General features: G+C 37.7%; 1 protein-coding gene across 2 annotated transcripts in view; it reads left to right on the top strand.

Annotated features, from left to right (window-relative positions):
* LOC132547271 (solute carrier family 22 member 4-like) overlaps positions 1-17,850 on the top strand; it is a 54,615-nt gene that overhangs the window by 21,904 nt on the left and 14,861 nt on the right. For both annotated transcript variants that reach the window (XM_060211034.1, XM_060211035.1), the window contains exons 2-6: positions 4,494-4,882; positions 5,511-5,739; positions 5,898-6,090; positions 12,160-12,393; positions 14,424-14,558. In XM_060211034.1, coding sequence (XP_060067017.1) covers positions 4,562-4,882; positions 5,511-5,739; positions 5,898-6,090; positions 12,160-12,393; positions 14,424-14,558 — 1,112 coding nt within the window. In that variant the 5' untranslated portion in view covers positions 4,494-4,561. The remainder of the gene's footprint in view (positions 1-4,493; positions 4,883-5,510; positions 5,740-5,897; positions 6,091-12,159; positions 12,394-14,423; positions 14,559-17,850) is intronic.

The following is a 17,850-nucleotide window of genomic DNA, read 5'->3' as shown; positions in this document are numbered from 1 at the left end:
ACACAAAAGCTAGATCTGGGTTGGCGATGAGGTGCTTCCAGACAAGAGCCAGTTCGGGACTGTCGATTGGTTATTATCAGACAAGAGTCAGTTCAGTTCTGACGATTGGTTATTTTCAGACAAGAGCTAGTTCGGGGCTGACGATTGGTTATTTTCAGACAAGAGCTGGTTTTTTGTGCTGACGATTGGTGATTTTCAGACATGAGCTAGATCTGGGTTGGCGATGTGGTGTTTTCAGACAAGAGCTAGTTCGGGGCTGACGATTGGTTATTATGAAACAAGAGCCAGTTCAGTTCTGACGATTGGTTATTTTCAGACAAGAGCTAGTTCGGGACTGTCGATTGGTTATTTTCAGACAAGAGCTAGTTCGGGACTGACGATTGGTTATTTTCAGACAAGAGCTAGTTCGGGGCTGACGATTGGTTATTTTCAGACAAGAGCTAGATCTGGGTTGGCGATGTGGTGTTTTCACACAAAAGCTAGATCTGGGTTGGCGATGAGGTGCTTCCAGACAAGAGCCAGTTCGGGACTGTCGATTGGTTATTATCAGACAAGAGTCAGTTCAGTTCTGACGATTGGTTATTTTCAGACAAGAGCTAGTTCGGGGCTGACGATTGGTTATTTTCAGACAAGAGCTGGTTTTTTGTGCTGACGATTGGTGATTTTCAGACATGAGCTAGATCTGGGTTGGCGATGTGGTGTTTTCAGACAAGAGCTAGTTCGGGGCTGACGATTGGTTATTATGAAACAAGAGCCAGTTCAGTGCTGACGATTGGTTATTTTCAGACAAGAGCTAGTTTGGGACTGTCGATTGGTTATTATCAGACAAGAGCTAGTTCGGGACTGACGGTTGGTTTCTTTTTAGAAAAGAGCCAGTTCGGGGCTGACAATTGGTTATTTTCAGACAAGAGCTAGTTCGGGGCTGACTATCGGGTGATTTCCGACAAGAACTAGTCTATGACTTACAATTGGGTAATTGTAAGCACGATCTAGTTTCGGGCTAATGGAAAGTAATTTGCGACTGAATTTCATACAAGAACAAGTTCTTATGCTTTCAAACATGCTGTAATTTTGGGGTGCCTATTAATGTACCATGTATTGGGTTTATCTATGTATATCATCTGTAGGTCAGAATGACTTAATCGTGATAAGTGTTGAATTACAACATGCCAGAGCGTTCCGATAAATCTGTTATCAATGGAGGATTTATAACTGGCCAGTAACGTACGTCTTTACATAATGATGAAATGTTACTCAGGTTCAAACAAACAGATTTTAAAGAGATTTTCTCGCAACTACTTCCAACAACACTGGCCAAACACACCGCCAGTTTTGGCTCGACACTCCCACAGTATGAGTTGTGGCTGCAGGAGTTTGGTATGATAAATGTGCTCTATAAATTCACGTCTCACAGCAATCTGTCTTAATTAATTACAAGTTTTTAACAGCTTTGTTTAGATATCGCTCTAGGACAATGTTTGCTGTAAGTTACCATAACAACACGTTAATAGTGATCAGGTTCCTGTAAGCTAAGGCCGGATCGAAGAAACTTATAATGTCAGTTTTGACAATATCAATATTATACTACTATTTATCTCCACCAGGGTTTGTAAAAAGCTCCTCAATCAATATCTTTTAACATTTAGAGACCCGTTGATACAACCTGTATCAACAAACCTTGGTGTGCATACGTGGGATGTGATATATATTCTCATTTAATCAACAAACCTTGGTGTACATACTTGAGATATGATATATATTCCCATTTAATCAACAAAGTTTGGTGTACATATTTAGGGTATGATACATATTCTTATTTAATCAACAAAGTTTGATGTACATATTTAGGGAATGAAATATATTCTCATTTAATCAACAACGTTAGGTGTATATACGTGAGATATATATATATTCCCATTTAATCAACAAACCTTGGTGTACATACGTGAGATATGATATATATTCTCATTTAACAACAAAGTTTGGTGTACATACGTGAGATATATATATTCCCATTTAATCAACAATGTTTGGTGTACATACGTGAGATATGACATATATTCTCATTTAATCAACAATGTTTGGTGTACATACGTGAGATATGATATATATTCCCATCTAATCAACAATGTTTGGTGTACATACGTGAGATATGATATATATTCCCATTTAATCAACAAACCTTGGTGTACATACGTGGGATATGATATATATTCCCATTTAATCAACAAACCTTGGTGTACATACCTGAGATATGATATATATTCCCATTTAATCAACAAAGTTTGTTGTGCATACGTGAGATATGATATATATTCCCATTTAATCAACAAACCTTGGTGTGCATACGTGAGATATGATATATATTCCCGTTTAATCAACAAAGTTTGTTGTACATACGTGAGATATGATATATATTCCCATTTAATCAACAAACCTTGGTGTACATACGTGAGATATGATATATATTCCCATTTAATCAACAAACCTTGGTGTACATACGTGAGATATGATATATATTCCCATTTAATCAACAAACCTTGGTGTACATACGTGAGATATGATACATATTCCCATTTAAACAACAATGTTTGGTGTACATACGTGAGATATGATATATATTCTCATTTAATCAACAAACCTTGGTGTACATACGTGAGATATGCTATATATTCCCATTTAATCAACAAACCTTGGTGTGCATACGTGGGATATGATATATATTCCCGTTTAATCAACAAAGTTTGTTGTACATACGTGAGATATGATATATATTCCCATTTAATCAACAATGTTAGGTGTACATACGTGAGATATGATATATATTCCCGTTTAATCAACAAAGTTTGTTGTACATACGTGAGATATGATATATATTCCCATTTAATCAACAATGTTTGGTGTACACACGTGAGATATGATATATATTCCCATTTAATCAACAAAGTTTGGTGTACATACCTGAGATATGATATACATTCCCGTTTAATCAACAAAGTTTGGTGTACATACGTGAGATATATATATTCTCATTTAATCAACAAAGTTTGGTGTACATACGTGAGATATATATATTCTCATTTAATCAACAAAGTTTGGTGTACACACGTGAGATATATATATTCTCATTTAATCAACAAAGTTTGGTGTACATACGTGAGATATGATATATATTCCCATTTAATCAACAAACCTTGGTGTACATACGTGGGATATGATATATATTCCCATTTAATCAACAAACCTTGGTGTACATACGTGAGATATGATATATATTCCCATTTAATCAACAAAGTTTGTTGTGCATACGTGAGATATGATATATATTCCCATTTAATCAACAAACCTTGGTGTGCATACGTGAGATATGATATATATTCCCGTTTAATCAACAAAATTTGTTGTACATACGTGAGATATGATATATATTCCCATTTAATCAACAAACCTTGGTGTACATACGTGAGATATGATATATATTCCCATTTAATCAACAAACCTTGGTGTACATACGTGAGATATGATATATATTCCCATTTAATCAACAAACCTTGGTGTACATACGTGAGATATGATAAATATTCCCATTTAAACAACAATGTTTGGTGTACATACGTGAGATATGATATATCTTCTCATTTAATCAACAAACCTTGGTGTACATACGTGAGATATGATATATATTCCCATTTAATCAACAAACCTTGGTGTGCATACGTGGGATATGATATATATTCCCGTTTAATCAACAAAGTTTGTTGTACATACGTGAGATATATATATTCCCATTTAATCAACAAAGTTTGGTGTACATACGTGAGATATGATATATATTCTCATTTAATCAACAAAGTTTGGTGTACATACGTGAGATATGATATATATTCCCATTTAATCAACAATGTTTGGTGTACACACGTGAGATATGATATATATTCCCATTTAATCAACAAAGTTTGGTGTACATACGTGAGATATGATATATATTCCCGTTTAATCAACAAAGTTTGTTGTACATACGTGAGATATGATATATATTCCCATTTAATCAACAAAGTTTGGTGTACATACGTGAGATATGATATATATTCCCGTTTAATCAACAAAGTTTGGTGTACATACGTGAGATATGATATATATTCTCATTTAATCAACAAAGTTTGGTGTACACACGTGAGATATGATATATATTCCCGTTTAATCAACAAAGTTTGTTGTACATACGTGAGATATGATATATATTCCCGTTTAACCAACAAACCTTGGTGTACATACGTGAGATATGATATATATTCCCATTTAATCAACAAACCTTGGTGTGCATACCTGAGATATGATATACATTCTCATTTAATCAATAACAAATGCATTCCAAGTATTGTTTTTTCCCTTGCCATTAACCCGACGTCTATGTTTTGTTTAACACCGTAGAAAACTTTACGGACGGGTTGATATTTGATCAAACCAATACCATGGCCTGTTTTGTTTTTCAGTCTCCACGGAGGTAACTGAAATGTTTTGACCACGGCTATCTACGTTAAAACCATGATTTCCGAAGACCATGACATGCGATGAAAGCGCCAAAGCGTTTGAAGCTATCCTCAGTCGTACACGTCCGTTCGGATTCTATCAGAAACGTCTCTTTTTCCTGACCACATTGTTACAATCCCTTTGCTGGATGATTTTGATGTATCTCAACTTTCTCAAGAACAATTCGTGGGAAGAGGAACCGTGCCTCAAACCAGTGCTAAGACAGATTCTTCCTATTGGAAACTTTACAAACAGCACCGAGCTTCCTCTGGTACAGACAACTATCATCGAGACTCGAGAGTGCGAGGAGACATCCAACACCACGTCAGACATCAGATGGACCTTACCAAAGGTGAAAACGACAATCCTCTGTAGATAAAATTCTAACTGAAACTATATATACAATTTGTTATTGTGAAATTTGTATTTGACATGCCCTCGCTCAAGTAAGTATATTCACAGTATCAAACATATTTTGAACTTCTTGTGCACCAGCGACAAGCGATAATGCTCAAATGACCTATTTGTGTAGTATACAGCCAGATCATCACGATACATCCAGCGGCAGAGACCTTATGGCAAGGGGAAATTCTGCTGATAGATGATAAATGCATAAGTACTCTTTTCTCACTGTTATAACACCCACTACAACACGCATAATAACATTAAGCGGAGCTATGATTGGCTGAAGATTCACATAGTCTTGATGTCATAACTTCATTTTGTCACGTGCATCCTAACGTCACGTAAGAGAGATATTTAAGTCAGAGTAACTCAAATTTTGGTTTCATATAGTCTAATAAAAGTTGCCTTCAAATTATCGCAGTGACCAGATAAACGGAATCTTTTGCAATCGTTTAATTTATTGGCTCGGTTAACTTCAAATGAAGTTGTGCTCGAGAATCTTGACGTATTAAGGATGACTACATTTCCGGGAGAGATTGTTCATCATTACCGTGAGTTTTTCCCCTTTGTTACAGTGGATGACATGGAAACCAGACGCCATTCTCTATGAGTACATATGGTATGGCCAGAGTGGAGGCCTTATTGCAGGCGCCTTCGTCGGAGGGTTCTTCGGCGACCTTGTCGGCAGGAAGGTCATCCTATTCTTCATGTTCGCATGCATGTCAATGTCACAGGGAATGGTGGCTCTGTCCGAAGACTGGTTCAACTTTTTCCTGTTCCGAAGTCTCGTTGGACTGTTTGCTGGTAAGTAACCTGTGTTATTGTAAAAGATGAATGTTACATCGTGCTTTACAATGCTTTACATCTCCTTTAACAATGGACTTCATTCTTACATTTATTAACTTTCCATTTTTTCACGGTATTTTTGAATGGCTTCTTATTTTGGCGTGATGATGTTACAGGAGGATTCATCGTGACTAGCATGGTGTTGATGGTCGAACATATTGGTCAGAACTGGCGGGACGTGTGTGTGTGTTCCTGTCTGTGGACGCTTGGGATCATACTTCTCTCCTTCGAAGGCTGGCTCACACAAAACTGGCGGTACCTCGCTATCACAACCTCCGCCACTAGTCTGCCTTTTATTGGTATATATTTGTGAGTACTTCTGAACAACTATAAACTAGCATTTCTGTAAACTGTTTATATTGCTCTCTCCTTCATCGTAAATCAGAGAACTTTTAATCTCGTATTTCTTAATGAAATCAAACTATACTTGGTTCTTAATGCTATCAATTTGATCACCATTCCGCGCATGTTTGTCTTGCATGCAGCGTAAAACGAAATTAAACGACGTTATTTTGGTAAAATACAAGTAAAACAACATTTAGAGTTCGTCAACCGAAGGTCAGAAGAATAACGATTGTACGTTGTTTACAGTGAAGCTGAACAGGGATTGACGAACAGACGTGCGTGCGTCCGTGTGAGCGTACATGCTACCAAGATTCCTATAATGTTTCTCATGAAATCATCAACAGATTTTGTTTATACTAACACATCATCGTTTGTTTTACCTGAAATGGTTTTGGTTGTCAACATGTCAAATGTTACACTTGGCTCGTTTTGAACCAAAAAGCAATGCTTATGATTAATCTGGTTCTCAAAACTAAGCCGATAACGTAAAGAAACATAAGGGAGCATTCATTTCATACCAATCTTTAACAAGTTTTTCAAGTTATATTACCCATTAAACAACAACTGGTAGAAAACATTAGAGATATATGTATTAAACATGGGGTATGACCTACAATCACCACAAACACATGTTACTTGCTCTGTTTATGTTGGTGTGATTGGTAGTCCGTATCCATAAATGCGAACAAAAAGTAAGGGTCATCTCAAAGAGTATTTCTACAACGAACAGACGACGAACGATGACGTCGACGCCCGTCGGCTTGCAACGATAAATAAGGGTCATCTCAAAGAGTATTTCTACAGCGAACAGACGACTAAAAATGACGTCGACGCCGGTCGGCTCGCAACGATAAATAAGGGTCATCTCAAAGAGTATTTCTACAGCGAACAGACGACTAAAAATGACGTCGACGCCGGTCGGCTCGCAACGATAAATGTTTGTTTACTCTTTTTATGTATTTTTTTTTTTTTTGTTATCGTAGCTATGGTTCCTTTTGTAATTTGTTGACATGATGCAGATCAAATATACACAGTAAAGTTGGTTTGTTTTCATAAAGCGTAAACGAATTAGTCTCCGAGCTTGTGACAGTGACATATTACAGTTAAATTCTTCCACATATTTTTCTGCAATGTCTGCAAACGATCCAGAATGCACTCGATAGGAACATTTCTTTTTTTCAAATTATTGCGTAAAATGATATCGATTTTCATTCCTCATTAATTGATTCAGATTTTGTTTTGAAAACAAAAACCTGAACTTTGTAAAGTTTTTCCTCTCGCTTGGTAGTGCACTTGGTACTACTAGTTTTTTTGTGTCTATATCAATGTGCATGTTAACGCGACAATATTTCCGTGTCAATCGACTTTTTTGAGGGCTCTACAGTGACATGTCGAATATGCCTGAGGTAAGGTATGTAAATCCATATCACAAAATTCACATGCGGTTTTGATAAATGCACAAACATAAACGGGAAATATTATATTTAACTCTCGCAAATAACGCCATCTTTGTTAATAACGAAGACGCGTTTTAAACAGAAGTCACAGGATACAAAATAATAACTCATTAGAGTTTCTACAAGTACACAAATCTGTTGTACACACAGAACCTCGCACTATTTCGTGACAAAATAGCGTACTTCTGACTTTAGTTTGGTAGAGAGAACATGCGACATAAATATTTCAGCGATGTTATTCTTAGTTAGTGTTTCTACTGATCACACAATTGTCTGTCGCGCCTGACTGACTTTGCGTGCCAGTTTGGCCATGTTCGTCAAATGGCTTTCACGACAGGAAGGATAACGACTTCGGGAAGATGGCGGCTTATCCTGAAGGCAGTAGGAGGCATCGACAGACTTCAGCTGAGATACACACCCCTAAGATAACCAGCCAATACATCAGCACTATCACTGTAACACGTTATCATCGATATCAAGTTAAATGTTCGCCACGTTGCTGCTGGAGTTTTTGGACATAACCATGACGTACAGACCTTCGGTATGAAAATCCGATTGGCGACGGAATTCCGCCTGATACCTTGCGATAAATTGTTAGGTTTGGCGAGATTGTACACATCCTTCGAGATAAATTGTAACGTTTGGGGAGATTGTACATATACATCGAGATAAATTGTAACGTTTGGGGAGATTGTACACATCCATCGAGATAAATTGTTACGTTAGAGGAGATTGTACATATCCATCGAGATAAATTGTAACGTTTGAGGAGATTGTACATATCCATCGAGATAAATTGTAACGTTTGGGGAGATTGTACACATCCATCGAGATAAATTGTTACGTTTGAGGAGATTGTACATATCCATCGAGATAAATTGTTACGTTTGAGGAGATTGTACATATCCTTCGAGATAAATTGTAACGTTTGGGGAGATTGTACATATCTATCGAGATAAATTGTTACGTTTGGGGAGACTGTACACATCCATCGAGATAAATTGTTACGTTTGGGGAGACTGTACACATCCATCGAGATAAATTGTTACGTTTGGGGAGATTGTACACATACATCGCGATATCTTAGCATAACTCAATTTACAGCTACGCAGAGACAAAGAAGGCCTCTCCAAACGTAAAATTAGCTTTGACGATTTGATCGGATGATTAGAAAACAGCGGATTTTTCCAGACAACATGCCATTCAACTGTTGATTTTTTGCAAATATTTGAAATGTTATTCCGGCAGCAAAGGGGAACCATGGCGAAAACAATTTGTTTTAGCATATTTCTAGCCGCACAGCGAAACAAAATGTTTTGTTTGTTTTTTTAATAAAGTTAAATGATACTGGTAATATTCACAAGACTTGATATCCTTCGAATAATTGGATACTTTGTGTTACACGCTTTGTGCCTTCATACCTTGGTTTCAACATATACACCTGCGTGGAGACTCACTCCACATTGCACATGAATGTGGTGAGTTTTCCGCCAGGCAGTCTACGTCACATGGTTTATAAATACCAATAGCCGTGCTTGTTATCTGTAACAGTCCTCCAATGATTTATCATTGTCCAACTTTCTATACTTAAAAATAATAAACATTTTTCTATTAATAAATGCTACCTAAGTGTACGTTTCTATATACGTATGTGTGCACGTTACCGGCTTATTTTTGAGAATTCTAACCATTTTTTTCAACGTTTTGATTATATATCTACATCTAGTACCTGTTTGGTGGTCGCTTGTCAAAGTCAGAGTGCAAAGTGACAGGTAACTACGTCTGCAATAAAAAGATGAGGGGATGTGATGGGAGATTTTGCTCACTTTGGTTTCATTGTAAACGAAGAACACTGATGAATTTCATCTATTTTAGTTTGAAGAGACAGGTGAGAATAGTATGTATGTCGATAGACTATGTAGGACTGAGGAGACAGGCGAGAATAGTATGTGTATCGATAGACTATGTAGGACTGAGGAGACAGGCGAGAATAGTATGTGTGTCGATAGACTATGTAGGACTAAGGAGACAGGCGAGAATAGTATGTGTGTCGATAGACTATGTAGGGCTGAGGAGACAGGCGACAAAAGTATGTGTGTCGATATTTATGTAGGACTGAGGAGACAGGCGAGAATAGTATGTGTGTCGATAGACTATGTAGGATTAAGGAGACAGGCGAGAATAGTATGTGTGTCGATAGACTATGTAGGGCTGAGGAGACAGGCGACAAAAGTATGTGTGTCGATATTTATGTAGGACTGAGGAGACAGGCGAGAATAGTATGTGTGTCGATAGACTATGTAGGACTGAGGAGACAGGCGAGAATAGTATGTGTGTCGATAGACTATGTAGGGCTGAGGAGACAGGCGACAAAAGTATGTGTGTCGATATTTATGTAGGACTGAGGAGACAGGTGAGAATAATATGTGTGTCGATAGACTATGTAGGACTAAGGAGACAGGCGAGAATAATATGTGTGTCGATAGACTATGTAGGGCTGAGGAGACAGGCGAGAATAGTATGTGTGTCGATAGACTATGTAGGACTGAGGAGACAGGCGAGAATAGTATGTGTGTCGATAGACTATGTAGGACTGAGGAGACAGGCGAGAATAGTATTTGTGTCGAAAGACTATGTAGGACTGAGGAGACAGGCGAGAATAGTATGTGTGTCGATAGACTATGTAGGACTGAGGAGACAGGCGAGAATAGTATGTGTGTCGATAGACTATGTAGGACTGAGGAGACAGGCGAGAATAGTATGTGTGTCGATAGACTATGTAGGACTGAGGAGACAGGCGAGAATAGTATGTGTGTCGATAGACTATGTAGGACTGAGGAGACAGGCGAGAATAGTATGTGTGTCGAAAGACTATGTAGGACTGAGGAGACAGGCGAGAATAGTATGAATGTCGATATTTATGTAGGTATAATTACATTTACGTTCCATTTATATTCAGCCATGACATAGTTGTTCTTGTCTCTATCAGGTTAGAAGTTCGCCTTGTCGATCATATCATTGGTTGTATCGTGTATCGACGGTGATTTAAACTGTCTGTGATTAGTCCCGGAGGACCGGTCTCCGTTTCCGTAACTAGGCCATCCATTACAATCTGACCACATCCTATTGTTTATTGTCTGTGTGCTGCCACGCAGTGAGACGTTATAAACCATTATGTGACTTATTGTTCTCTGGGGCTGCTCTCCGTAATGGACCAATAGGTCTTAAAGATAGCATTTCTTCAAATATACTAAATGTTCAGACGAAATGATTTAGAATAGTAAGGAATTTTACAAATGGTAATTGGTCGAAAGAATCTATTAAGTATTCTCTGAAGAATTTTGAGATGTAACCGATGTTAATTACCGTAGACGGTCGACACGTGCATCTTCTTTTGATACATTGATGTGCGGACACAGTACAGTTTCTAAACTCCGGAATGATTGACGAACGAGAGTTACGGAAATATCTAGTAATATTTATAGGTGTCTGCCCTGCAATCCTTGAACGCTTGTTTTGAAAATTCCAAAACAGAGGTTGGCTAAAGAGACTTTTTTTTTAAATATCCTCAGATTTATCGCCATCAAACAAAACAACCGATTCTCGTTTGCTCGGCATTCACGGTATGTGTTAGTTAAGGTTGATAGAACGTTCAGCCAGTTTACAGAAAACCATCAGTTTCAGTATTACATATCTTTACAAGTATTTTTTTTTTATTTTGGAACAAATGTCCGAGCTCATTTGTTCGTCATATAGATCTCTATGTTTATCGTGGCTATGATGAACCAAGCCGGTACCGTTACATTTATACATTAAATAATCGTAACAGCCGACTGCGTCGTCCTTACCACAGGCATCAGGTGTCATCATATTTGTTTATACTTGTATTGATTTAGTGCAATAAAATAACCATGGACTCTTTGAAGGTCTGCAGTATCATAAAGATGATACTACACAAGAAATGGGAGGATTTATGTCTGTTGTAATGGTGCTGGTGAGGGGTATTGGGTCTATACTAAACTTTTTTTACAGCTCTAATGTTGACACGCGGTGACTGATAGAAGTCTATCTAGACAGTAGTATTGACACACGGTGACTGATAGAAGTCTATATAGACAGTAGTATTGACACACGGTGACTGATAGAAGTCTATCTAGACAGAAGTGTTGACACACGGTGACTGATAGAAGTCTATCTAGACAGTAATATTGACACGCGGTGACTGATAGAAGTCTATCTAGACAGTAGTATTGACACACGGTGACTGATAGAAGTCTATCTAGACAGTAGTATTGACACACGGTGACTGATAGAAGTCTATCTAGACAGTAGTATTGACACACGGTGACTGATAGAAGTCTATATAGACAGTAGTATTGACACACGGTGACTGATAGAAGTCTATCTAGACAGTAGTATTGACACACGGTGACTGATAGAAGTCTATCTAGACAGAAGTGTTGACACACGGTGACTGATAGAAGTCTATCTAGACAGTAGTATTGACATACGGTGACATACTGTGACATACGGTTACAGTATAATTGTTCACATTCTTCTGTTTTATGTTTTACAGTATATTTCCGGAAAGTTTTCGATGGTACGGATGCCGGGAAAGATTCGCGGAATCTGAAGCTGGCATCAGAGAAATAACGTCAGCTAATACTACATCCGTACCGGATGTGACGTCACTGTGTGATCGAGCTAGACTCGCCGTCCTTAATTCTATGCACAAGAGAACTCATACTTTCACGGACTTGATTCGCACCAGAAAATCTTGTAGATACACCATAGCTGCCATGGTGTGTTGGTAAGTTTTTTTCCATGTTTGTACAGAAGTGTTATTATGAGTATTCGAAATAAGATACGGTATGGAATCGAAGCGGACTGGATAGTGTATGGGTGATAGTTAATGGAAGATGTCATGTAAACATAGACAGACGGATGTTTGTTGTGTGTTGTAACTCACCTGACCTAAAGGTCCACGTGATCTTATGCCGTTGGTGGCGCGGCGTCCATCATCCGTCTGGCGTAAATAGTTTCCATCAAAGGATTTCTCTCATCTTAACAAAAGGTCAAAAGTAACTGAATTTGACTGATAACTTTATGAGACGAAGCCCAACAAAATATGCGAAAAGAAATGTCTTGGGCCCATATTCAAGGTCATGGGTGGAATGGTTTTCTGATTAACCGAAACACCTACAATGTAGAATAATGGTATTTTGACTCATACTTTCATGGGAGATAACCTGACGAATTTTGCGAAAAGAATGTCGTGACGTGTCAACTAATATTGCATTATTTGAACTGCTTTCGTCTTAGTAAAGGTCTCCGTTTTTAGTAACGTGATAAAGAGTCAAGAAAAGACATCATCACGTGTTACATGTTGTTTAACAAAGACAAGTAATGTATTGGGTATGTCATCACTACAGTATTAGACTATACTCCACGTATCCCATTTTATAAATGACTTAGACGTCACGTGGTACCCACATATTAATACATTGTTTCCTCTTTCTAGACACGATTGGTGTCTACACTATAAATTATTTTGCTTGAGATAGAAAATCACAATTGGCTCTCCAACGGTTCACACTATTGTTGTTATACATACAGTCGAGAGAGACGAGGACATCTGTACAAATTTAGTCCATTCATCTAGTTTGATACCTTTGTGATGTTTTCTATAACAGGAAAATGAAACTGTTTGGTATATATATTAGGAAACTGAAGTTTATTACTATTATATCCGGTGACAGGAAGTTGTTTACTGTTGTAGGATATATCCGGTGACAGGAAGTTGTTTACTGTTGTAGGATATATCCGGTGACAGGAAGTTGTTTACTGTTGTAGGATATATCCGGTGACAGGAAGTTGTTTACTGTTGTAGGATATATCCGGTGACAGGAAGTTGTTTACTGTCGAAGAATATATCCGGTGACAGGAAGTTGTTTACTGTTTTAGGATATATCGGGTGACAGGAATTGTTTACAGTTGTAGGATATATCCGGTGACAGGAAGTTGTTTACTGTTGTAGGATATATCCGGTGACAGGAAGTTGTTTACTGTTGTAGGATATATCCGGTGACAGGAAGTTGTTTACTGTTGAAGAATATATCCGGTGACAGGAAGTTGTTTACAGTTTTAGGATATATCCGGCGACAGGAAGTTGTTTACTGTTGTAGGATATCTCCGGTGACAGGAAGTTGTTTACTGTTGTAGGATATATCCGGTGACAGGAAGTTGTTTACTGTTGTAGGATATATCCGGTGACAGGAAGTTGTTTACTGTTGTAGGATATATCCGGTGACAGGAAGTTGTTTACTGTTGTATGATATATCCGGTGACAGGAAGTGTTTTACTGTTGTAGGATATATCCGGTGACAGGAAGTTGTTTACTGTTTTAGGATATATCCGGTGACAGGAAGTTGTTTACTGTTGTAGGATATATCCGGTGACAGGAAGTTGTTTACTGTTGTAGGATATATCCGGTGACAGGAAGTTGTTTACTGTTGTATGATATATCCGGTGACAGGAAGTGTTTTACTGTTGTAGGATATATCCGGTGACAGGAAGTTGTTTACTGCTGTATGATATATCCGGTGACAGGAAGTTTTTTACTGTTGTATGATATATCCGGTGACAGGAAGTTTTTTACTGTTGTAGGATATATTTCGTGACAGGAAGTTGTGATTATTTTACAGTGTATCCGGCAACCGGATTGGTAAATGACTTACATGCAAAGACAGGAAGCTGGTTACTGCTTTCGGGTATCTTTAGACTATCATATGTGAACAAAAGTAAACTACTTTGTCTATAACGGAAATTGTTTCGTTACAGGTGCATCAGTTGTGCCATCTACCGTTGTTTACTTGACAGAATGGATAGCCTGACCGGAAATGTCTATGTCGACATCTGTATAACTTATACCATCGATCTCCCTATCGTCTTCACCGCCATCTTCATCAACAAGTGGTACGTAATAATGTAATTATCAAATAGATAACAAAACTATTGTATAACGTCACCACACAAAAGTTACTTTGTCTCACAAATATATTCTATGACGTCACCACACAAAAGTTACTTTGTCTCACAAATATATTCTATGACGTCACCACACAAAAGTTACTTTGTCTCACAAATATATTCTATGACGTCACCACACAAAATATACTCTGTCCCACAAATATATTCTATGACGTTACCACACAAAATATACTCTGTCCCACAAATATATTCTATGACGTCACCACACAAAATATACTCTGTCCCACAGATATATTCTATGACGTCACCACACAAAAGTTACTCTGTCCCACAAATATATTCTATACCGTCACCACACAAAAGATTCTCTATCCCACAATTACTGTTTAGCCTTTCATGTGTCATTTCCTGGTGCTATGCAAAACACAAAAGTCTTAATATGTGGTTAACTTTTCTCTTGCTGCACACCACAGCAACAACTTCTTCTGTAGTTTTCATGGCTGTACACCAAATAACCAACTTCGTATGGACTGTTCACGTGCTGTACACCACACAAACAACATCATATGGATTGTTCACGTGCTGTACACCACACAAACAACACCGTATGGACTGTTCACGTGCTGTACATCACACAAACAACATCATATGGATTGTTCACGTGCTGTAGACCACACAAACAACACCGTATAGACTGTTCACGTCATGTAGACCACACAAACAACATCATATGGATTGTTCACGTGCTGTACACCACACAAACAACACCGTATGGATTGTTCACGTGCTGTACACCACACAAACAACACCGTATGGATTGTTCACGTGCTGTACACCACACAAACAACTTCGTATGGACTGTTCACGTGCTGTACACCACACAAACAACATCATATGGATTGTTCACGTGCTGTACACCACACAAACAACTTCGTATGGACTGTTCACGTGCTGTAGACCACACAAACAACTTCGTATGGACTGTTCACGTGCTGTACACCACACAAACAACTTCGTATAGATTGTTCACGTCATGTACACCACACAAACAACTTCGAATGGATTGTTCACGTGCTGTACACCACACAAACAACATCGTATAGACTGTTCACGTCATGTACACCACACAAACAACATCATATGGATTGTTCACGTGCTGTACACCACACAAACAACATCATATGGATTGTTCACGTGCTGTACACCGGAAAACAACATCGTGTGGATTGTGTTCACGTGCTGTAGACAACACAGGTGTTATCCACAAATGACTTGATTAAGTTTACTTGAAATCCATTCCACACACAGAATTTTAATATGGAGTTAACTTGTAATATTCACCACATAAAATTCTCTCAAACACTATATTTATGACTGAGCTGACGACGATTGACTATTGGGTTTATTGACCTGTTCTGGACGAATCTGGTCAACTTCTGAGTTTCAACCATGACAAATCAAAGGCTTTTAGCAATATATTTGCATTATTTTGACGATAACGTAATGAATTAGACAATCCCCTGGCGTCTTGATGAAGAACGAAATATTCATAAAGCGTTCCCTTTGTCGGTAATTGCTGACATTTTGACAAGCGCTGCTTGTTAGAGACCAAAGATCGACGATCAACTTAGTATGTTTCCTCTTGTCAAATGAATTTGCGATAGACAATATTTGACGACAAGTTAATTCGTCTACATATGTTTGAATCTGGTCATAATTTGTCCACAAAAAAATTTAGTTGGATGCTTAATCAGCGAATTACAACTGGTAATTGCGATTAATTATGACCAAGAAACGGATTCAGTGAATGTCTATTAGTGTCAGCTGCTGATCGGTGAAGGTTGATTGAAATATTGTAGATTCAACCCTTAAACATATTCAATAAGGAGTTCTTTTGAAGTCAACACCACACCCAACTCCTCGTCCCATTCTTTCTTACCTTCTGCTACTGGTGAAGCAAAACAAAATGGCGTCTTTTTATCGGCTGTTACTTAGATCTCTACTGAAATTCTCACAAAGAAATACTAACGAAAATATGTTATCAGAACGACGACATTTTTTAGCATTATTTTCCTTTGACGTATCCTGTCACTTTCAGACATTTTTTTATCTCCTTCACATCAATACTTAAAGAATTTAACGAAAATGTTACCATAAAATAACGAAATTAAGGATGACAACTATTGACGGAATTGTGATGGTAACGATGTTAATTTGACTAGACATTAATAGAGAGTCAGCATTACGTAATATACCTAACACATTGACTACACACCAAGCGTCCTCTGTGGGTAATATAAACATCATTTCATCATTTTAAGTTGTATTAAAGAATTCGCTTGGAATATAAAATGAATTTCTGAAATTGTTACTGTCATATTGACCGATATGAACAAGACCCACGGTGCCGATAGATGTGTATATAGCCATTAATCAATAACACAGAGAATTCGTTAAAACGATAGACTGCATTTGAAATGGAGTGAAGATAATCATTATATGCACATTAGATTGCTATACACGTCCAAACGGCCTACATCACACGAGACTTTGGACCTGTATACGTGATTTAATCACGCTTTCATTGTGGGATCGATTTAGGGATTCAGATGGAATCTCTTAACCAATGTGGGCACATGCATGCTTGACCTTGTCCAAAATGCCAATTTAGTTTAATGTTGAAATAAATCTGTCTTTCGGTTTATTCATAATTTCTTCAAATAACCTTTTGATTTGGAAAAAGGCTTACGACACAACGTGGAAATACGACATAATAAAAGATCTGCATGATATAGGTATTAGGGATAATCTACCAAATTTTGTTCATAATTTTCTATCAGATAGAGTATTTCAACTTCGGAATGGAATTACCCTTTTTGATGTTCGTCAGCAGGAAATGGGCGTACCACAAAGCAGCATTATCCTCTCAGTTACACGTTTTGGTATTAAAACTAACAATATTGTTAAAACATTATCCACTTCTACAGAGGGCACTCTGCATGTTGATAACTTCATTATATGCTATCGATCTAAGCATATGAATACCGTTGAAAGACAACTTCAACAATGTTTGAATCGACTCCAAATCTGGGTAGATCAAATTGGATTTAAATTTTCACAATCAAAAACAGTTTGTATGCATTTTTGTCAAATACGGAAACAACACGACGATCTAAATCTATCTCTCTGTGGTGCACCCATTCCAGTTGTTGAGCAAACCAAATTCCTTGGTGTAATATTCGACAGGAAATTGTCATTCCTTCCACATATAAAAAAT

Source organism: Ylistrum balloti, unplaced genomic scaffold, assembly GCF_031769215.1.
Source record: "Ylistrum balloti isolate Yb309-2 unplaced genomic scaffold, AGI_CSIRO_Ybal_v1 Utg369944, whole genome shotgun sequence".
Classification (NCBI taxonomy): Eukaryota; Metazoa; Mollusca; class Bivalvia; order Pectinida; family Pectinidae; genus Ylistrum; species Ylistrum balloti.
This window is presented reverse-complemented; position numbering and strand designations above follow the sequence as displayed.